General features: G+C 40.5%; 1 protein-coding gene across 1 annotated transcript in view; it reads left to right on the top strand.

Moving 5' to 3' along the window:
- The window catches only part of Lhcgr (luteinizing hormone/choriogonadotropin receptor), a 55204-nt gene that overhangs the window by 19724 nt on the left and 12207 nt on the right, over positions 1 to 23273 (top strand). Inside the window, exons 3-8 of the mRNA XM_026385757.2 lie at positions 1873 to 1947; positions 5051 to 5125; positions 7088 to 7162; positions 7251 to 7328; positions 17044 to 17112; positions 22572 to 22646. Of these exons, the coding sequence (XP_026241542.1) occupies positions 1873 to 1947; positions 5051 to 5125; positions 7088 to 7162; positions 7251 to 7328; positions 17044 to 17112; positions 22572 to 22646 (447 nt within the window). The remainder of the gene's footprint in view (positions 1 to 1872; positions 1948 to 5050; positions 5126 to 7087; positions 7163 to 7250; positions 7329 to 17043; positions 17113 to 22571; positions 22647 to 23273) is intronic.

Below are 23273 nucleotides of genomic sequence, written 5' to 3'. Positions count from 1 at the left end.
TGTATGACAAAAACACAGTATTTATAGATTTATTGATGAAAGGCATTTATCAGAAGTGTAAAGCAGCCTGATAATGCAGTATGATCTCATGTCTGTCAGATGTAAGTTCAATCATTTGTCCCTGGGTTTTTTCAGCTTCCAGAGTCAAAGACTCCATACATAAAGAGAAAATTTTCTCAGGAGAAAGAACTTTCCAGCATCCTCCTTAATGCTAACCTGAATCAAAGGATGATTATTTTGTTCCTATAAGGCATCTCTAACATTAACAATCCATTGGACTTTCAGGCAGATTTACACCTCCAAAGAAGATGCTATACTGTTAAGCCTAGCTCCTTGGAGAAACTCTGCTGCTCTTTAGGGTGTTTAGTATTATCATTATTAAGTTATTAAAATTCTATATTGAAAAGAAACAATGAGAATATTAAACTAAGAATATTAAAATATATTCAAGAATTGTGCATCTTATAGTGTATTTGCTGCTGGTTACAGACATGTCAGTTGACTAAAACCTAACCCATGTTCTTCTGACTGCTCTCAAGTTTAAATGTTGAGTTTTGATAACTTTCAATGCATTAAGACCTCCTACTAAGAAAAGCAGCCACACAGTTAAATAAGCAAACATTAGGTAGGAATAAGATGAATCAGCCCAGGCAATCCATTACTGTGTTGTTCAGAAAAGACATTAACAGCCTTAGGCTCTGCCTTTCTATGGGCTAAAGCTCTCATCAAGTCTGAAGCGTTCAGTAAGCATTAACCTTAGAAATACACAAATGTACAATTTGTGAATTTGAGACTTTTATCTCAGCTGGCAGCAGATAGTGGCTCATGTTGGGATTTTGGATAACACTGACATTACTGACATGCTTAGGGATAGCAAAGATGGTTGCTTTATGTTTGTGTGTTTTTAAAAAGTCAGTTTATTCACTAGTCCATTCATTTATTCATTCATTGTCTAACTATGCACCAGGCAATATAAAGCCACCAGGGATTCAGAAGGAAATAAAAATTTTTTATGTCCTTGATTGGCTCAAGAATAAGAAAACAGTCAAGGAAAAGGATAATTACTGTCCATGATGGATGCCACGTGCAGAGGTTAACCATTACAATAGCCTCAGGAGAGTGTTTTGGGAAATCAAGAATTAAGAGTTATTAAACAGCAGAATTAAGAGTTATTAAACAGTTGTGGTGATGCATGCCTGTCATCCCAGTGGCCCAGGAGGCTGAGGCAGGAGGATTATGAGTTTAATACCAGCCTCAGAAACTTTGTGAGGCCCCAAGCAACTCAGTGAGACCCTGTCTCTAAATAAAATATAAAAAAAGGGCTGGGGATATGGCTTAGTGGTTAAGCACTCCTGGGTTCAAACCCCAGAACCAAAAAAAAAAAGTTATGAAGCAACTAATTTAGACCAAATTAAAGCTTCAATACAGTGATGGAATTGGGACCCCAGTGTTCCTAATCTTAGTCTTGAGACTTCACAAAAATACTATTTGCCTGTCCTCTCAGGGACTCGATTTCCAAAACAAGAGAGTCTGGTTAGATTTTCTCAAGAATTGTGCATCTTTCTCAAAGGACTTATCTACTTCTAACAAATCTGTGATTCCAAGTCACAGATAAATAAGAGAAAAGCCTGTCATATAAATGGGAGTTACTGAAACTTACATTTCAACTGCATCTGGGTTGTAGACACCCATGGGTGCTCCTAAAGGGAGATGTTAGTATTTTGTGATGTAAGCAGAACTCGCACATTCTGTTCTTTTCCAGAGGGACACAATGCAGCACCTAGTTGTTGGGTCACACACACACTCTTCTTTATTATGTAGACATAGTCATTTCTTTCATGCTTCTTTTTTTACTTTTTTTTTCTCCCCTAGAGAAATCTCTCAGAGTGATTCCCTGGAAAGGATAGAAGCTAATGCCTTTGACAACCTCCTCAATTTGTCTGAAATGTAAGCATCAGCTAACAGATAGTTTATTGCTGTACACTATTACCCTTGCTGGCTGGAGCCCACTTGGTATTTGTATTCAAGCATCTACTGCTAGGAATCCAAGAGGAAAAGACTCAGCAATTACTAGGTCTGGGCAGGCACTAATTTCTCTCACTGCAGTGGCCTGAAGGTTGCCATAGTGACAACTGCTTCTCTCTGGGAGCTGTATAAACCCTGAAACATCACAACACACTGTTGGAAATTAAAATTGACATTGTGAAGTTCTGCCAAGTAGCTCTTGCCTTAGGGAAGGGAGGGTATGGAGTACTTGGGGTAGTTGAAAATTTTGGAAAGGAGCTTAGAGATCATGAAGTGGTTCATTGGGGGCTGTTCTGGCATATTCTTTGTGTCAGTAAAATGCTTCTTGAATACCTACCATGAAAAGCCCCATATTGAGCCCCTGTGTGTTGGACATGCTGTATTTTGTTGGTGTTTTGGAATTAACTTTTTAATGTAACCCCTTCCAATTCATCATTTTCTCTTAATTCCAAAAAGAGGATGGGAGAAGTCCAACTCAATTGAGTTTTCACATGACACATCTGTGACCCAAAGAGGTCAACTAACTCGCCTGATGTCACACAGCAAGTTGTACCAGAGCTGGACTAGAAACCAGGTCAGATGACTTTGAAACCAAACCTCTTACCACTGCCATATGTGGTTCCCACCCAAGCAAAGATCCCTCAGTCTCCCCTGCTTAGGAGTATCAAAAGTACAAGAAAGGGAATTGTGGCAGCATGGGATATTTTTTGAACTCTACTGTTTGGCATTTCCTCTAGGTTGTGTCACTAATCCTCACAGCCACCTTGCAGAGTGGGATAATTATCCCTTTTTCCCAAAGAAAGGAATGGAAGCTGGGAAAAGTGCCACAACTTGACCAGTGTGACTCTTTAGACAATTCTGAGCCTATCTTTTTCAAAGCTCATGTATTTTCCACTATACCACAAGGTCTCCCTGTAAATGCTCCAGTGAATAATTATCTAAAAAGAATAATTAACCAATAAGTATGTGAGTACCCACCATGTGTCCAGTTCTGATCCAAGCACCACTGGAATGCAAAGGAGATAAAATACAAATATCCACTAGGAGATGATTACAGAAAAATCCAAAATAATGGGTACTTTAGTGCAAACAAAAATGTCTAGACTTGGCTTTGAAGCCGAATTGTGCATAGGGCCCATTATAGTTGTGCTCTCCCAGACCTAGAGATCTGCAGTTTTAACAAACTTCCCAGGTAATGCTGAAGCACATACTATATTGAGAACCACCAGGGAAGCTAATGATAATAAAGCCTCCAGTGATGTAAAGCAACATTTATCAACACAAAGAAAAATAAAGAACACTAAAGGGAATATTTATCGATTCCCAATGAAGTCCCTGACACTAGAATGCCAGCTCAATGCAGACTCTTTTTGCATTTTCACAATTGTATCCCCAGTCTCTAGGACAGTTCTTGGAACATGTAGTCATTAAGTAAATGTACATTGAGTGAATGAATATATGAACAAATGGTCTAAGGTAAGACCCCCAAGAGATCTTTAAGAGGTAAAAAGCCTCTTCCATCTCACCCATATAAAGCCCTATGGCCCATGATTACTTGAGTTGGTTGTTGAAAAAATAATTACCACAAAATATCACTCACACTGAAGAATCAGATGCCTATTTCCATCTTTTATTTGCAAATATATGCCAGTGATAGGAAACCATAGCACTAGACTTGGAGTCAGAAAAATGGGGTCACACTCAAGTTCTGCTACTTTTCAGCTGTGTGACTGGAAAGAAATCATTCAACTTCTTAATTTCAATTCTAACAATCATTATTAACACCTGATAAGGCCTTGCTGTGAACTAGACACCCACATTTAGTCTTCCTCAAAAACTATCCTATGAGGAAAACATCCAAGTTCATATGATGGGTAAAATCAGGATTAAAAAAAAACAACTGGTAGCTGGGTGTGGTGGAGCACACCTATAATCCCAGCAGCTCCAGAGGCTGAGGCAGGAGGATTGCAAGTTAAAAGCCAGCCTCAGCAAAAGCAAGGTATTAAGCAATTCAGTGAGACCCTGTCTCTAAATAAATTTTTTAAAAAAATGGCTAGGGATGTGGCTCAGTGGTCAAGTGCCCCCAAGTTCAATCCCCAGTATCCTCCCTCCCCCCGCAAATAAAACCAACTGATCTCACAGTACATATTCCTAAACTATATACTATATTTCTCTGTATAACAAAGGTGATTACCATGTCCTTAGGTTGTTGTTACCTGGGTCAAGAAAGCCGCACATATTTACAGGCTTTTTATTGAATCCAAAGTAGGCAGTACTCAACAATTGTGGCTACTTCTTACAGGGTCACAGTAATTGATGGAATGGGCGGGGGGGGGAGGCAATAACACCATTGTAGTATCATAGCTCAAATTATCTGTCTCAAATTATCTCGACCTATTCTATTACTCAAAACCCACCAACCTATGAGAAAGGAAGAAGACATAATATTATTATTCCAATTTTGCAGAAGCAAACACTAGCAAAGGGAAGTTAAGATGGGCATCATCACACAGCAAATTATCTATACACTATCCCTAAGTTTCCAAAAATCCAAACCCCTAGTCTCTACTCTGTGCTGTTGCATAGACTGGGTGCCCATCTGGATAATTGCTCAGTGTGGTTGCCAGTTCAATATGAAGAGGACTAATTTGCCTGCAGAGGAGAGCAACTAATTTGTTCCTGAGTGCAGAATCTCTCACCAACCAGCCTCCACAATGGGACAGGATCTACTTGGCTAGGAGCTCTAAATGTCAGAGGTATTTGATGGGGAGCAGGAGGGGCAGGTACAGATGTACAGCTATGATACCTACAACTGCCTCTTCAAAAGGTTTGAGCCAAGCTCCCTCAAAATAACCTCAGCAAACCATTTCCATCTCCAAAGTCTTGGGAGCTCCTCTCAAGCACATGAATTTGCTTGATTTTGTTGATTCCATTTTCAAGCAGCAACCTCTGGTGACCACAGCCTCATGCATTCCAAACAATATCCATCAATTAAATTGCTTCCTATTTCCCCCTCTCTTTACAGACTGATCCAGAACACCAAAAACCTGGTACACATTGAGCCTGGTGCATTTACAAATCTTCCCCGGTTAAAATACCTGTGAGAAATTTTCCTTTTTAACCATTTGGGAAGGGGAAGATGGGCATCTGATGAAAACCAAAATAATTAAAAGGCTGAGAAATATTTTTTAAAACCATCTACTTGGCATTGTTTGCATGTTCCTCCTCTTTAGCTGTCTGATTTAAACATAATCGACATTTCTTATTGGCTGCCATGCTGGGTTCTTCTGCATACATGGAAGTGGTTCCCAGCATTTTTTCTGTCCCAAACACCTGAGAAGAACATCACTCTTTGCTGTTACTTTCAGAGCTGACCCTGGGAAGGGAGGGGGGGTCACAATATTCCAAAAAGGGTACATCAGAATCTCTAAGGTGAGCAGATAGTAGGTGAAAGTGGCAATTCTGATTTAGCCATAGTTGCTGGTTGAGAATTGTGTATCTCCTTTATCTCATTTGTTCATTCATTTGTCAAGTGAAAACTTCTTATGTACTGCCTTCATGTACTGTGAGAAATAAACTAAATAATCATTTGTTTTTTCCCATTAAATCATACCAACACTACTGTTTAGCATGACAAATTGAGTACAACTGTAGCCAAACAGCAATTGTCCTTGCCAAAATTCCTGAAAATTGATACAATCTATAAATTGATCAATAGCAGAGCTTCTCACCTATCAAGTCCTCCCTACTCACGCAGAAAAATTTAAGTCCTCCTAGTTTAGATAATTCTCTCTTCTTTTTAAAAAATTAAATTTCATAAACACCCCAGTCCACTTCCCACCACTACCTGAAAAAAGAAAAACAAAGGGGCAGGGAAGGAACATCACTCTGGTGATCCACATCATCATCTTGCTCCCAGGCCTCCTGCAGGAGGTGCTGATGGAACTGGCACAGCTCTTTGGCAACTCCAACATTGGACAATTCCAAACCCTGGTGTTCTGCTTTTCCCAATCTTCAGGAGACCTAGAGTCATGTGAGCATCCTGCAGTATCAATCACTTTGAAAAATCATAAGAATAACAAAGAACCAAATTTGACCACTACTGCCCCTTATTTTCCAAGAGTCATTATCTATTAAATAGTATTTTCACCCAAAAATATGATGTTTCCCCAACCCAAACCCTCTTGCCCAAACTAAGCCCAAGCTGCTTAGCCACAAACAGGGCATGGATTCTCATTCATCCATTCAAGAGAGTTATGAGTAAAGAGGAGACCCACAGCCAGAAGGGAAACCTGGCTTTGTTCCATTGTCACCAGGGTTCCAGACAGTTCCTATCAGTTGTCCAGGTCTGGTGAATTTAAAAGTTAGTTGGGGGAAATCCAACTGTCTGGATGCCTCTAAAGGAGTCCATTCTTATAATAAAAAGTTCAATTTTACCTGTCACTTAAGCCTCTCTCTTCTTTGGAGGTTAAATAAAAGACTGGAGGAAAAGAAGAGGATCCTTGAGTAGCTCCAGACACCACAAGAATGTACAATGGTTTCAATGAGGTACAAGAAAGAACTTCCTGAACTGTGAGGTAGATAAATAAAGGAAGGTTTTTAATAATAAGGAAGATGAATTTCTCACATGAGATGAATCTTCCTGAAGTGTTTGAGTTAAAACCTGCTCCAAAAGAGAGGGATGCTTTCTATAACTATCAAGAGCATAGAATAAGCTAATTACCAGAAGGAAACAGAATGTAATACAATAGGAAAATACAATTGATCTAATGTGAAAAGACAGGTTGGAAATACAAATGGAAAAGACCTGAAAGCTTAGTTCCAACTCCTAGATCTCTAAATAGGAGTGATTAGAACAACTTCTCCAGAGCAGTAGGGGCCTTTGAATTTTTACGGTCTTCATCAGCTAGAAGTGATACTGATAAAGCCAAATTCAATGTTTTTATTTAAAGTGAAAATAGCATTTGCAAAATGCCTTTCTACACCTTTTTGTCTTTATGCCTTAATGACAATCACTTTTACCCACTCTCTGCCCACATCACCATCCTGCCCTGAATCATAGGAGCATCTGTAACACAGGCATTCGAATGCTTCCAGATGTTACGAAGATCTTCTCCTCCGAATTTAATTTCATTCTGTAAGTACCCAGCTGATTGCTATGCATAACAGTTTCCTATTTGCAGCTAAAATTTGGAAAGTAAATATTTCTCATTTATTTCCTCAAGGGAAATTTGTGATAACTTGTACATAACCACCATACCAGGAAATGCTTTTCAAGGGATGAATAACGAATCCATAACACTGTGAGTAAACTCCCCAGAAACTCATTCTGCCACACAGCCTCCTGCTATTCTTACTTCTGGCTTGAGGTGAGCTCTTTCTCATGTTTTAACACCTTCTTCACCAACTGGTGACATCCTTCTCAACCTAAAATGCCAAGGGTTGGGGGAATGATATGGGATCACTGTTAGGTTATATATTCATAGGACAACTAATCACTCAATTCAGTTTAAAACCAATCAAATAGATCCTAAAGATTTTCAGTACTAAATTTCCAGGTGATAAAATTGTTCAGTGAATCAGTGGAATGCTTTGAGGCTTGGAAAACACAGCCTAGAGGGTTATGGCTAAAGAAAGCACATGATTAAAGAAACACAGGAATTTCAAGGTTTCAACTGAGCAAAGTTTGGAAGGACACTCTCCAAGTAGGTAGAGTAGTTCATCAATGGAATTTGTTCTCTCCCTCTGATTTTTCACTTACCCCTTGGATCTCTCTCACTTTATGTTTGAAGTAACACCATCAATGCCCATTTCCTCCATTCCATGATACTTCAAAATTATGACATTTCATTTGACAGTCACTCTTAGGTCACTAGGCTCACAAGCCCTGTCCTTTTCATGATGTTTCCTAAGGACCTATCGTTTAAAGTATCATCCATGAACTGACATCTTCAGCATCATCTGAGAGCTGGTTAGAAATTCAGACTCTAAGATCTGTGCAGACCCATTGATTTAAAATCTGCATTTTCACAGGATCCCAAGAAATTTACATGTAATCATAATTTGAAGGGCACTGTACTCGGTGCCCTTACCCTTTACAATGCACCAGAGTGACTTCCTTCACTTAGAACACTGCCATCCCTCTTCACATGTATACTCTCCCTTGCCCACCACTCAGAAGCAGCATCCTAAGCACCATGTCTCATTTATCCAAAGCCCAGTGACATATATTCATTTCTGCTCTCCACATGCACATCCCTCTCACTCTTTCCACCTTAGTTACAGCCCATGGTGGGATTGTGATGAAGCAATAAATAAGCTCAGGGTGGGGAGTAGAAAATATGGATTGGAATGACCCTGGAGTAACGAGAAAGATGAAAGCAAGAGGAAAGATCGTCTTAACTCCCTTTTATAGCAATAGATCCTAAAAATTGGTATCAATGGCACACTGCATTTGTATAATACTTTTACTTTATGTGGATATAATTTTACACATATAATTGCCATGTTACAAAACTGTGACTAACATAGCCCCAGCTCAGACTGCAATCAAAAAGATACAGAGCAGCAACCAAACTAATTTTAAAATAACTTAAATTCTTTACTAGCAACTCTTGAACACTGGGAAGGAGACTGTGTAGATCCCAGAAATACTTTTCTATAGTCTTTCAGCTCCTGCCACTTCCCTCACACACTATGGCTCTGGCAGCTGTGTATAAATTGTTTCCAACCCACCATTGCATAATAGATTTATAACTATATATCATGTCCCCACATCCCCTGTTTCCACAGGGTATTCACAGCATGAACTCTGAGTGAGGAGACACCACATAGCTTATGACTTTTGAGTCTCACAATGCCTTTAGTGAGAACACAAACGACATGACAATATTCATGTTAAGAAGCTTATAAACTCAATGAGGGTAGGAGACATGAAATAACAAAGGAATAATACAAGCCAATAGATATTCCCCTCCAAGTGTGTGGTATGCAGAAATAAGGTCTCAGAGAATTCCTCTTGGGTTGGAGAACTCCAGGGAGGCTACATGGTGAAGCTGAGACTTGAATTGTATCTCACAGATTCAGTAGTATTTGTATGGGTAAATTTATTAACAGCAGCTAATATTTAGACAGCATTATTAAATGCCTGGACTGTTTTAAGAACCTTTTAAAACTCATTTAAGTTCCACAGCAACCTTATATGGTAAGGTTCAGCTCCACTAAGGAAACCAAGGGATGAAGGGCTTAATTATTTATCCAAGGCCAAGATTTGGACCCAGGCAATCTGGCTCCAGAGGGCATGTTCTTAACCATTATGTGGTATCAAAATAGAGATGGGGGAGTGAGGAAACAGCAAGAGCAAGAGCATGGCCAGGGTGAGGCTCACACCTGGGAGTGAACATCCTGTTTAAGAAATGAAAGATGTTTCCAGATAAATGGCTAGGGTAGAGGGGACACTGAATTGCAGGGGTTTTGAATGCAAAGATAAAGGGGACAAGGCTTGGAAGAAACTCTGAAAAAACTAAGAAGAAACCATGTACTAGAGTAGCTTTTATGCAAAGATCAAAATATTCAAGACTTTCATCAATTTTATCCTAAATAATCAAGAACCAATAGGTAAATGTGCAGGAATGGGAGTGGAGTGGAATGAAAGGACGGAGGCATGAAGGGCACACTGGGATAATCCACAGGGAACTATGAGCTCCAAGACAGGGCCACCCCACCAAACTGAAGAGAAACCTTTCAGACACCACATTCCAGTATGTATGCATAAGAGCTGCATGGTATTCTTTTTACAGGGACATTAACTTGTGTTGGTTATGAATTTAAGAGGAATAGTACCTGCCAGTCGGGTGTAATTGCCCCACCTCTGAAGTTAATGAGGACTTCAAATTCATCTCTCCCAGAGGGCCTGTGAGGAACTGTGCTTCCATCCCCCTCCTTAGTCTTGGCACTTCATCTGGAAGGGGAGTGATTAGTCATTTGCTTGGCACTTGTTCTCAGCTGAATGGGCCCTTCTGTGAGTGAAGGATCATGTGGAGCACCCTGCTGGATAAAGGGTATTACACTTAAAGAGGAAAGCTTTATTTTCCCAGCTATAAAGTTCAACTCCTTAATTAGAAAATAATGAAAGCAAGCCTTCTCTTTTCATTATTAGTAGTATTTGAAATTTTGCTTCTAGTGGAACCTGTCCTGCCCCCACCCCACCTAAATCTTTACCAACTGTGAGCTCATTTAATGAAAACAAAACACTTTACTTGATGCAGGAGAAGCTCAGTGGGGCTAATGCTAAAACTATGCATTATACTCTTATGTCCCTTTATAGCCACTTTGGCTTTTCATTAAATCTCCTCAAGAGGCCACCTTGAAATCCACCCCCACCCCCACCCCACTGCAAATGAGCAGCACTTAGCTGCACCACCTTTAAAATATTCTGGATGATTGGTGATACCAGTCTCAAAAAAGAGGCAACCTTTATTCACATCTGAAATCCAATAAGACAAGGGAAGGCCATGGCGATTTTTTTTCTGAGATCCTTTGGAGAAGGAGTATCTGGTAAAGCATAGCAAGATTCCTGGCTGCACCCATGACAAGCCATAGTAGAGAGGCTGCTGGGTGTTCAAATAAAAGCCTTCATTTTAGTCCCAGCTTTGTGCCTTACCATCAAGCATGCTTAGCCAAGTCAGGCCACCTCTATGTGCCTCCCTCTCTGTCTATTCAATGGTATTATGAATGCATCCTTATGAAGATCCAATTATTATAATTAACTAGTTAAAGGATAATATGCAGTGACCCACAACAGGTTAGTTATTTTAGATCATACTGAAAACACTTTTGAATATATTATGTAAAAATTTTTTAACTTGGGCTGGAGAGGTGGCTCAAGTGGTAACGCGCTCGCCTGGCATGCGCGGGGCCCTGGGTTCGATCCTCAGCACCACATAAAAATAAAATAAAGATGTTGTGTCCACCGAAAACTAAAAAATAAATATTAAAAAAATTTTCTCTCTCTCTCTCTAAAAATAATTTTTTTAACTGACACATGACTTTCCATTTGTCTTTCCACTAACAAATAGAACAATATGATTAACATATACCTTACCTAGAGTCATCAACTATTACATGACTTACAAGGCACATGACTTTCCATTTGTCTTTCCACCAAGAAATAGAAAAAATGATGTGATTAACATGCCTATACCTTACCTAGATTCATCAACTATTACCAGCTTGCCACAGCCAACTCCATCTATAGATGGGAGTATATACATTTCCCTTTTGCCAAATCATCCAGGAGAAAATTATAGAGATAATGATATTTTATCCCTAAGTACTTCAGCATGTATCTCCCCCTCCACATAGTACCTTTATCCTTAAGAAAATTACTGGGAATTTAATGACATCATCCAGCCCATATTTAAGTGAAAATGTCTTGTATGGGTTTTTCAAAATTTAGCATCCAAAGTTTATGGATTGCATTTTTGCTGTTATGTCCGGCATTCAGTCCACTCAACCTCATCTCCCATACCTCTTCCACACCTAGAACTGTCCCTTTGCCTTCCTCTGTTCTATAAGACACTGAACATGCTGAGAAGCTCAGGCTGCCTCGATTCATCTGACTGAATTGCCATGACCAGATTTAGGCCAGATATTTCTATCAGAGCACCACAAAGGGAATGGTATGTCTCTCACTGCATCAAACCAGGAAGTCACACTGTTCCATTACTTGGCCACTTGCTTAAGATGTTGACAGTTAAACCTCTATTGTAAAGACATGTTTTTCCCTTTGTCATTTATAAGTAAATCATGATGGGATACCTGGTGGGATGTTCAGTTGCCTAACTATCTTTCAGCAAATTTGATCACTCACGTTATTTAAAAGGGAGTTACAAAATGGAAATTTTTACATTCTAGTATTCCTCTATATTTATTAGCCAGCATGTCTACAAAAAAGTGACTTCCTTTGTTGTTGTTGTTTCTGTTCCTCTCTCTCCCTTGCTCTTTCTAAATATCACTGTGGAATGTGGATTTCTCAGATAATGTATTCAATATATCAGAATTTATTATTGTCATCATTCTTTTTGATGCCTGTCACCTTCTTTATTACTATATATGGTAAAGTCATATAAGTTGGCATGAACTTGGCTGAGGTGAAGGGAAACATGAAAACTCAGTGCTGCTGAAAGACAGGCAGTTATTCCATATCAGGGACAGGGATCCCTTGCTACAGAGACAGTGACACCCACAGAAAAGGGGGCACCTTGACATACATTCAGAGCAAGTGTCATGGCAGCACATAGCAGTGATGGGGTAACAGTTAGCACACAATCACTGCCAATATATCTATTATTGAACTGTCTTCATACCTGGGGAATGCTTCAGATATAGAAGGACTTCAGTAACATGCCACATGAGGAGCTACAAAAAGTTATTTGATTAAAATTGGCTTACAGATATCCAAACAGAAGAAGGGCCACTTTTTGAGACCTCAAACACCTGCAAATATAAATTAATCCTTCTTTGAAATATCCAAAAACTAGGTGACTATAAGATACAAAAGAAATACAGCAGCATATAGAAGTGCTACTTCCAGAAGTGCTTCTAGAACCCCAGGAATAATGTTTGTAATAAGACAGCATTCAGCAGCATAATATCATCTGTGATTAATTTCTAAAGCCCAAATCTTATTTTGAATAAAAAAGATGCCATTCTCTCTGCTTGATTCGCAATTACTGACATTTGAAGAGAGAACCTAGACAATGCTCGCAAGCAAGGGGCTGCTATTGTGATAGAGGAGCAAGGGGGAACCTCCATTTCTATGCCCCTGACAGAATTCTCCAGGCAAAGGGAACCATTCTCATTTCATTCTGACACCATGAGATCTTGGGAAAAATTTATCTGAAGTGATCTCTAGATGTTTTGAAAGAGCACTGGAGGCATTGTGCTGGTGCGATAGTGCAAGGGCTCCCACTCACATATGTAATTCATCCAGAGAGGGGAAGCCACTCTTCTCATCAAAACAAGGCAGCACATGCCATTGTGTGCCACTGCAAAGAACAGAGATGAGAAGCAGCTGAAAAGGAAACAGTGAGCCACAGTCTTTGGAAAATTGGGACAAGCAAGACCTGGGCTATAAAAAAGAAAGAAAGAAAAAGACATGAAAATTATCTAAATGCAAAAACATCCATGATTCTGGCTCAGACCAAAGTATCTTGAGGGCACTCAGAGAAGGAAGACATTTTGGCAGTCCCAGCCACTGACCTAGACTGCTCTGCCCAAGAACAGAAGGGCACCTACCCCAAAGGAAGAAAAGAACAGTTCAATTAAACAGGTTGCTTGAAGTTCATACAAATCCTTCCCAGAGTATGGAAAGGTAGACCCTTTCCCTATGTTCTGGTAGAGGGCTGGAGACTACTGCAAAATACAGTCATAATAAGATCAGCACATTAAGCATTTACTGGGTCCCAGAACCTATTTCTAAGTGCTCAACATATGTTTGCCCCTGTAACCTTCAAGACAGCTTTATGGAGTTGATACTATTATTATCATTCCTACTTTCAGATTAAGAAACTGAGACACAGAAAGGTAAGCAAATTGCCAAAAGTTAGCTCAGTTTGTAAGTAGCAGAACTGGGACTGAAGCCCAGGCAGTTGAGCTCAATGCTTGCAGACTTAACCATGAGGCCTCACTTAAAGCAATGGCAAAAATCCACACACACACAAAAAAAAAGATAACCTAATGTAGCAAAACTTAGGATCAGGGCAGCATGCAAAAGTGAAGGGCAATGGCCACTGAGACAACTGCAAGAAGCTTTGCTTTCCCCAAAACAAAGGAAGGATTACTTTTTCCTGATCCACTAGAAATGTAGCTCCATCACTTAAGAGTAGAGAAAGCAATGACTCTAGACTTAATATGGGGCAAAAGACATTCTGATTTGCACCCTAGAAATAATGAGAACCTCATCTTACCATGGTGTATTCTATGGTGAGGGTTCCCAAACTGGTATGGCTGCCACTCAGTGGGAGCACTTGTCACAAAAGTGCATATTCCTGAATACCACTACTAGACCCTGACTCAGTGGGTCTGTAGTAGCCCTGGTCAATAGGCCTGAGTCTGCATCTTTGACAAATAAGTCCAAGTGACTGATTCAGTGGATGGAGGATAATGCTTTGACAAATACTGGCCTAGATTCTAAAAAATCAATTTTTTCAAAGAAGTTCATTGAAAAGATAGGTATGAATCTCTCACCTAAAAAAGATTGCTGCTACACACAATGGTGTACATCTGTAATTCCAGCAACTTGAGAGGCTGAGGCAGGATGGTTGCCAAGTTCAAGGCAAGCCTTGGAAATTTAACAAGACCTTGTCTCAAACTAAAAATTAAAATAGGCCGGGGCTGTAGTTCAGTGGTAGAGCACCCATGGGATTAATCCCCAGTACCAAATAAATGAATAAATAAGAGGGATTGCTATAAAGGAATTCAGCCACCCCAAACGACAGGTGTTTGACAAAGAATAATATTCTAAGTATAATTTTTTTAAAGCTCCCATAGGATTGAGCTACTAAGAAGGCAAGAAGGTTGTGTACAATTTCCCAAAGCAACAGGTATATACCTAGTACCTATTCTCTCAAATTCTATAACATAAAAAGTAAGGAAAAATTATCAGAAAATGTCATCTCATAATCCAGTGCAGATCATAGTTAAGAAAATAGTGTGTGAAGCTGTAAAATCAGAGAATCCTAGAAGAGAGCAGGTGAGAGCAGGAGAAACCAGGGCCAGGGCGGTGCTCTCTCTGCCATGGAAGGGCATAGCTATCGCTTCAGCCAGACCATGGACAGCTCCTTCCAGGTACTAGGCAGCATGTGAGGCCTCAGGTTTGTGGGTATTTGTTTTTAATTAACATGTATTAATTGTATATATTTATGGGGTACAGTGTGATATTTCAATATGTGATTGGTATATAATGTATAGAGATCAAAACAGGATAATCAACATCTCCATCTCTTTATAATTTCTTTATGTTTGGAGGCTTCAAGCTCCCTTTTTTCAGTCTCTTCTTTAAATATATAATGGGATTTTAAGAAATAAATAAGCTTCCTTGCTCTCTTTGAACTCAATTTAATGAGGAGGCTTTCAGAATTATTTTGTAATGTCTATATTTTCTGAATTTTGTCGTTTGAATATCATATCTCAATATGAGTACCACCTCTATTTATTTGCTGATTTGTCTCAGATGTGATATGATGGGAAGAAATCAAACATATACATTCACTACATATGCATACATATGACATACATATACATTATACACATTCATCTACAGCTCAAGGTTAAAATCTCTGTTCATTTTGTTTAATAAAGACTAGAGAAACCCCATGGACAATAGCCACCTAGACTAGGAGCGGGTAGAGCAGAGCATGCATCTGAGCCATTTCTCAAGTCACTCCCCAAGTCTGTCCCTAAAATGGCCATCCAGCTGCCAACAACCTGGAGAAGAGGCTAGACCTCGCTAGATATGGGATGCTCAAACATGTATTACATTCCAGTCGTTTCTCACCTAGGTCTTGCATCATCATTCACAAAGAACCCATACAAATATTGCACGTAAGATAGTGGCTTTACAATTTGTTTGGTTTGATCAACAGTAAGAGATTCTTCTTACATAAGCCCATTTGTTCATCCAATTCATTTAACATATACTTACTGTAATACTGCAGATGCCAAGCATCTGTTATGAATGTGGAAGTTATGCTAGGTGAAAAGCAATTTAAAATCCTTTTTTTCATGATATTTATGCTCTGGTGGGGAAGAATAAGTAAAATAGCATCATGGGTCAGATCATGAAAAGAGATGGAAGAAAAATAAGTTGGGGAAGGGAGATAAAGAATTCTGGGGATGGGAGATAGGCATTTTAAATAGAGCAGCCAAAGAAGGCCACATTGAGAACATGACATTGAACTCAGCCTTGCAGGAAGACAGCAAGTGAACCTTCAGGATTTAGGGGTGGGAGGAAAAAACAATGATGTCTAAAGCAAAACTGATATGTTGGAAGTGGCCCCAGACAAAGTGTATTCTGGTCCCATTCCTGTCGATGGTGGAAGTCATTTTCCCTCTCTGAGCCTATTTCCTTCTTTATAAAATGAGAGAGTGATCCTGCTCCTTGAGCCCCTCCAGGCTCCTTTCTGGTTCTAACATTTGTCAATGTCTGTGTTCTAAGGATTCTCTTATGTCTTAGTCTGGGTAGATGTGTGTGCATATATGTATGCACATGTGTTAAGTGTGTTTATATGTGTATGCCATAAAAATTCTGAAACAACATTTCATAAACATTCCTAGCCTAACTACTCGTAATACACAATAATATTTTCCATTTGTTCTATTCTATTTCACTTCAAAATGCTGATGGCACTCAACTAAATTGATTTCACTGTCCACTAAACTCACTGTAAACTCTTTACAGATGTTTACATCTTCTTGGCTTTGGAATCAACTCTGGCATCCACAAAACCACCTACTCACCCAAGAAAACAAACAGGTGGATCAGTGCTGGAGCTTTGCTCTGCCCTTGGCTTTCAGCAGCCCAGAGATCCCACAGCCACAAAACCAAAGGCTGAGTCTCTGGCCTCAGATCACAGCTCCACCACCGCTTTCCTTTCACAATAAGCAAGCTGCACGGCAACACTGATGCTTGGCTCTCTTTTCAGGATAAAGGAAATAATGATGAGAATTAAATCATAAAATAGGCATACAATGGCTGGTCAAGTATCTGACACTTAATAAACACTTAATAAATTAGTGATGGTGGGCAAGGAGGAAGTAGAGGGAAACCAGAACAAAAAGAACAGCTTCTTCCCTGCATGCCCTTAGAATCTAAAATGTTGGAGGAATCGAGCTAGATATTGTGAATGCCAGTGATTATCTCAGTAATAAATGTCACAGGAGGAAGAATGTGTGCTTCCAAACTGGGTTTCTATCAGTTCTTTCCCATTTCTAAATCCTCTCTCCTCCCTCCTTCAGCAAACTATATGGAAATGGATTTGAAGAAGTACAAAGTCATGCATTCAATGGAACGACGCTAATTTCACTGTAAGTATGTGCTTATTTCCCTAACTCATGAATAAAAATGAAATATCACTCTGGCTACCAGATCATATTCAATCTTCAGCAACTAACTCAGGGCAAAAATAAACTTTCAAGTGGCTAGTCCTCAGTGTTTTACGCATGTTACTAGGCAACTGGCTGGCTGGAAACCCCAGAGCACCCTGATTTCAAAGACAGATGCAGCCTCAGTACATTGAAGTTGACAGTTTGCTGAAATATTCAACACCTTACTTGATGCCTCCTCCATAGCACAGCTTCCCCCTCTATCCCCCTCACTCAGGTTGATGGTGTGTTAGAGGCTGCATGATTTCAGAAAGAAATTCTTCCCCAGGCCTCACTGCAGAGAAATCGGGTGACACCATTTACCAGCCTAATTAGTCTCAAAAGCCCCACCCAGAAAGGCTATCTCCCTCCTACTCAGAGGGAGGAAGCCCCTGTTCCCAGGTGAGGGAACTCACCCCATCCTAATCCCTAGCCTAACAGCCTCTAACCCAGGGGGAGTGACCCTACTCATTGTCCCCTTCTTCTCAACCTCTCTTTTTTTTTTCCCCCTGTGGTTCCTCTTTTAGAAGAGTGGCACATCCCCAATCCCATGGGGACATGTGACTCATCACAAGTACAGGATGAGGTGCCAAAAACCATATAGTTGTGCATAGTAAAACCTAAGAGCACACAAAAAGTTCAACTAAAACCAAATTTTAGAAAAACCAACAAAAATGCTTTTTAAAGAAGTGATTTCTATAAACCATGATCTATACCATATAGGTCATATATGGTGTATACATAGATACTTCTCAAACTTGAACACACATGAGAATAACCAGTAGATTGTTAAAAAACAGAGATTCTCTGGGCCTTACCCCCAGAGATACTGATTCAGTGGATCTAGGTAAGGTCTGGGAATTTGCAGTTGTAACTAGCTCCCAGGAGATCCTGGCACTGGCAGTTTGAAGTTAAGTAGCACAACTCTATATGAAATACTAATTATTTTAACTATAGACATTAAACCAAAGACCCCATTATATTGATACTATATAGTTTGGTGGTTAAGAGAACAGGCCTAAGGGTCAAAGTCCAACCCCACTATTTATCAGCTTTATGAAGCTGAGCAAGTTCCACAGCCCCTCTAAGCTACAGTGTACTCATTAGTAAAGTTGAGCTGCTAAGAGACTTGAGGATACCCCCAACAAAATGGAAGGTTTGATTTGTATCCTCAGTACTTAAAATGGTGCCTGGTACATCATGTGTCCTTTATTTAATTTTTATTATATTTTACAATCAATGATGAATAAATAATTAAATAATATTATATTTTTATGAGGTCATATAGGATCTGGTACATAGTAAGTACTAGAGAAATGGTAGCTTTTTAAAAGTTGTCCTTTCAGCCCTCCCAAATCACTCCAGTCCTGGTTGATAGGAAATTTCAGGGGAGGACCCCACATAGAGGACCCTGGGGCTCTCTCCCACACTTTGTTTGCTGTGTTTATAAAGACATTGACCCTGGACTTAGCTGGGGAGGGAGCTCTGTCTACGTACCACCATCCATCCCAGAGCCAGGGGTCTGTTTGTAGTTGTTGGTTTTTTTGTTTTGTTTCTTCTGTTTTGTTTTGTTTTGGACAACTGAGCATTTCTCTCCTGTACAGGACCCAATACAAACTTCCTTATGATTTGCAAATACACACACACACACACACACACACACACACAACAAAACAAAAAAAGTTGTCCTTTCAATCATGGACTGAATCTGCCCTCATTTTCTCCTCTTGGCTTGATTTAATGAAGGGTTGATTAACAAGACCCTGGAGTTGGTGAAGGGTTTACCCTGGCCAATTGAATCTGTTTCTGTCAAACTCAGATCAGAGGCATGTATAGCCTCTCCTGGTCTAGTATTCTCAGATGCCTCATTCTGTCATTCACTCAACAAGGGTCTAGCAGGCATCAGCTGTGTTTGGAGGAACATGCTATATTTTGAGAAGAAATAAAGATGAATAATCACTGGGGTCTGCCCCATAGGCATTTACAGCCAATGAAGAGGCATTTCCAAATGGTACATTATCTGTACACTAAGTTGTAGCTAAAACAGAAGGCAACAGTGTGGCACCTGCACTGGGAGAGGAGAGTCCCCTGGGATTTCAAAGACAGGAGGAAAGGAAGTTACAGCAAGCCTGGTCAGAGGTGGGCTTTAAGCTGGGCCTAATTGGGGCAGACAATGAGGGTAAGCAAATGTATTCCAGGCAGAAGGCAGAAAGAATAGCCCAGAGAAAAGAAGGAAGCAGGGGATGTGTTCATAAACCAACAAATAGTACTGTGTACAAAGTGGTGGATGTGAGTTAGGGTTAAAGAGGGAAGAGCCTCAATGCCAGAGTAAAGAATTTGGACGCTGTAGAAATGAGAAGCCATTGAAAGTTCTTGGATGGAAACTATGAGAAATGGGCATAAAGAAAGTTCATGTATTAAGAGGAAGGACAGAGGCTGGAAGAGACAGGGCAGGTCTATAGACACAAATATTGGGATTTTCTGAACAAAGGGTATCTGAAGTCCTTCGTGACTGATGTCACCTAGACAAGGGAGAAAATAAGAGGACTGAATATGCAATTAGGAGAAACAAGAGATGAGGAAGAGAAGCCAGAGCAAGAGCAAAGAGAGGTGGGAGGGAATCCAGCAGAGCACTGCTTTGGGAGGTCAGGAAAAACAGCAGGAGGAAGTATTCAGGTACTCCATAGTGTCTCAGCTGTCACAGGGGTGCCAAAATGAGAACTGTCCAATTAACTAAAAGTTTGTATCCTCCTGTACCTCATATAGCAAGAAAGAAGAAACAAAAAAATCCAGATCAGATTGCCAAGAACACAAATTAATTTTATTCATGTATTCATTCAACAGATCTTTATTAAGCACCACCAATATCTTAGACACTGTGTTAGGTGCTGAGTCTACAATTAAAGAGTGGACACAGTCCCTGCCTTCATGAAATTTCTTTTCTAGCAAACGAGTCAGACAAAAAGGCAAGTAAATAGATAAATAAAGTTATTAAAAGTAGTCATATGTGCTATGAAGAAATAACCCATTAGGAGATCTGAGAGAGTACAGAAGGTGAATGACTTGGACAAGGTAGTTTGGGGAAGGCCTCATCAAAAACATGATAATTAAGTTGAGCTCAGAAATTGAAAAGGAGTCACCATGGCAATAATGAGGAAACATATTACTGAAAGCAGAAGCAGTGTATGCAAAGGACCTGAGTTGGGAAAAAAAAAGAAGCTGGCAAGTACCAAGAACTGAGAAGAAGCTTCTGTGGCTAGAGGGTCTTCAGCAAGAGATAAACTGGAGACATTGCAGAAATTGCAGAAGCAAGTCCTGAAGGACTGACAGGCCAGCAGAAGGAGTATGAATCTCTTCTAAGAGCAAAGATACACACTGAAGAGTTTAAACAGGACTGAGGGAATAGTTTTCCAAACTGTAAAAACAAAATTCTTAAACTATACAGTCATACTGCTGTCATATATCATATATAACAAAGTGGAATAAATTTAAAAAAAAAAACTATACATTCAGCCCAGTCTCTGACACCTCCCTCATATCCAGAGTTGTTTAGAGCAATGATGGGGAAGTCTGCAACATGCTCAGACACCTACTCACTATGGGTGGTCAGGACAGAGAGGAGCAATACCAGAAGCCCACCTCAGACACCTGCAGGGGGCTGGCAGTCAGTCCCTCCCATTATCAGAGCACACCAGTTAGGAGGCTTTGGTGGAGCTTGTGGGTTCTCACACTGTGCCTGAAAATGGTTGCCTGTCTCTGGTTCTCACACCTGGTTAGTCATGTCACTTGGGAGAATCCTCAAAAGATGACCCCCAGGAAAATGTGCTAAATGGATTTATTTTTTGACAAAGTAACATAAGGCAGAGTTACCAGTACACAGAAAGATCCAAGTTTTAATAAAACATGTGAAATGCTCTGTCATGAAATTCAAACAATTAATTTGACCTGGCTGACATGAGGATTATCTGCTCACTGGGCCCCATTTCAACGATTTATAACTATAACTGAACATAATTAAAACAAACTGAATCAGGAAGAAGAACTGTGGAGGTTTAGGAGGGAAATTTTCTTTTGATTTAGATTTTAAACAGCAATTGACTCTGACAACCTCATCTCTTTGAAAGTGAAAGTGCACCCAGGGGATGGGAGGCTGCGAGACTGACAGGTGCATTCTGATGAAAGGCTGAGGGCTTCCGAGGAAAGGGCTGAGTAGAAGCGTGTGGAAAACCATCACCCAGAGAATGAGATGCAAGGGCTCTTGCATTTTCTAACTGGCAGACATGATATGCAAACGTGCAGAAAGCTGGTAAAGGAGATGTAAAGTTATGAGATGAGCACTAGTGATTCCCAGTCTTTCTGTAGGGGAGGGAGTGGCTGTTGCTGTCTTTGTTTTGCTGTGTCACACTATAATGATAATGCAGAAGACTCATTCCCATGGTGCAAGTCATCACACTAATAATGGATGCTTAAACATTGTGCCTACTATCCAGGGTTTCCAAAATGTTCTTTTAGACACAACTCTTATTGGAAAAAAAAAATACTCAGGCTGGCAGGCCTGAGCCCAGGGACTCCTTTTCTAGGTCTCTGGTCCAACCAGCAAAGAGCCTGGTGCTCAGGAGACCCTCTGCGTCAGAGACTGGACAAGAGGTCTCTTGGCAGGGCCAGCCTGTGCTGCTCCTCAGTAATTTAGCTTGAGCTGCTTTGAGCTATGGGGCACAGAGCCCTCGTGTAGTTACTGCCTCAGCAGTTTGGGGATTCATGCACTTTTCAGAATAGTGGCCCTTAGCACTGTTGTTTGCATAATATATACACACACACACACACACACACACACAGTTGTCTATGCGGTACAGACCCATACACAGGGTATGGGGCAATTGTCTCCTCAGGCTGTGATCTCACCCCATGCTCACCCCCTGAGAAATGCAAATTTGAAAGAAAAAGAATGCAACTTATGACAAGGTTGACTTTGAATAAGCCCTACTTTTTTTGTTAAGTATTTGCAAACTTCAATATATTACTATTGACAAACTGAGAGCCCTTCAAGGTCACTGCTGCTGCTGGTCTGACACAGAGCAGGCTGCCCATTAACACTCCAGTCTTGGCCTCTTGGCCTTTCATCCTCACCCAGCTGTCTGGTAGCAAACTCTCACAACTTCAGGACAGGAGGGGTGAGTTGTGCATTGTAGGACAAAGGGCTGCACCAAGTGAGGGAGACATTGCAGAGAAAAGGTGGAGTCAAACACATATGCCAGCAATCACACAATTTCAGCAAGGGCCAGCATGTCTTTTTTCCACTTTTCCTAGAGTTCCTCTTTCCCTCTCCTAATCTTGCACACTGTCCAAAAGTGTGTGTACACATAAGGTGCAAACTCCACTAAGGAAACTGTTCTTTCCCACAGGGAACTAAAAGAAAACATACACCTGGAGAAGATGCACAATGGAGCCTTCAGGGGGGCCACAGGGCCCAGCATCTTGTGAGTACGGTGGTGTTGCCTCCCTTTCCCACCCAATGTACCCCGACTGGCCTACTCAGTGTGCTCAGCCTGGTTTGCAAAGCATCAGCCTCTGCAGCTGAAAAGTCCCAATGTATTTGGGATGCCAATAATAAAGCACCACATATTGTCTCTCAGCTGTAGAGTCTAGAAGTCCAAAGACAAGGTATCAGCAGGTTAGGTTCCTTCTCAGGGCAGTGAGGGAAGAATCTTCCAGGCCTCTCTCTTTGCTTCTGGTAGTTCTTTCTGGTTGTGGCAGCATAACTCCACTCTCCCATGGCATTCTGTGTGCATGTGTGAGTGTGACTTCCAATTTCCCCTTTTTGTAAAAAAAACAGGCATACTGCATTGGGACTCAGCCTAATGACCTCATTTTACTTTGGTTAGCTCTATAAAGAGCTTATCTCCAAACAAGGTCATATTTGGAGGGACCAGGGTTAAGACCTCAACATATGAATTTGAAGGAACTATAATTCAATTAGTACTACCAAATATGGAGGGTAGTTTCGTGTGCTAGCAGATGGGATGGCTACCTGCCTGGGATCCACTCATGGAATCCAAGGCCAGAATTCTGACTTGTCCTTGGTACTTGGCGTATCACACTCTCAG

This window comes from Urocitellus parryii, chromosome 12 (genome assembly GCF_045843805.1).
Source record: "Urocitellus parryii isolate mUroPar1 chromosome 12, mUroPar1.hap1, whole genome shotgun sequence".
Taxonomy (NCBI): domain Eukaryota; kingdom Metazoa; phylum Chordata; class Mammalia; order Rodentia; family Sciuridae; genus Urocitellus; species Urocitellus parryii.
The sequence above is the reverse complement of the archived record's forward strand: the minus strand, read 5'-3'. Positions and strand labels throughout refer to the sequence as shown.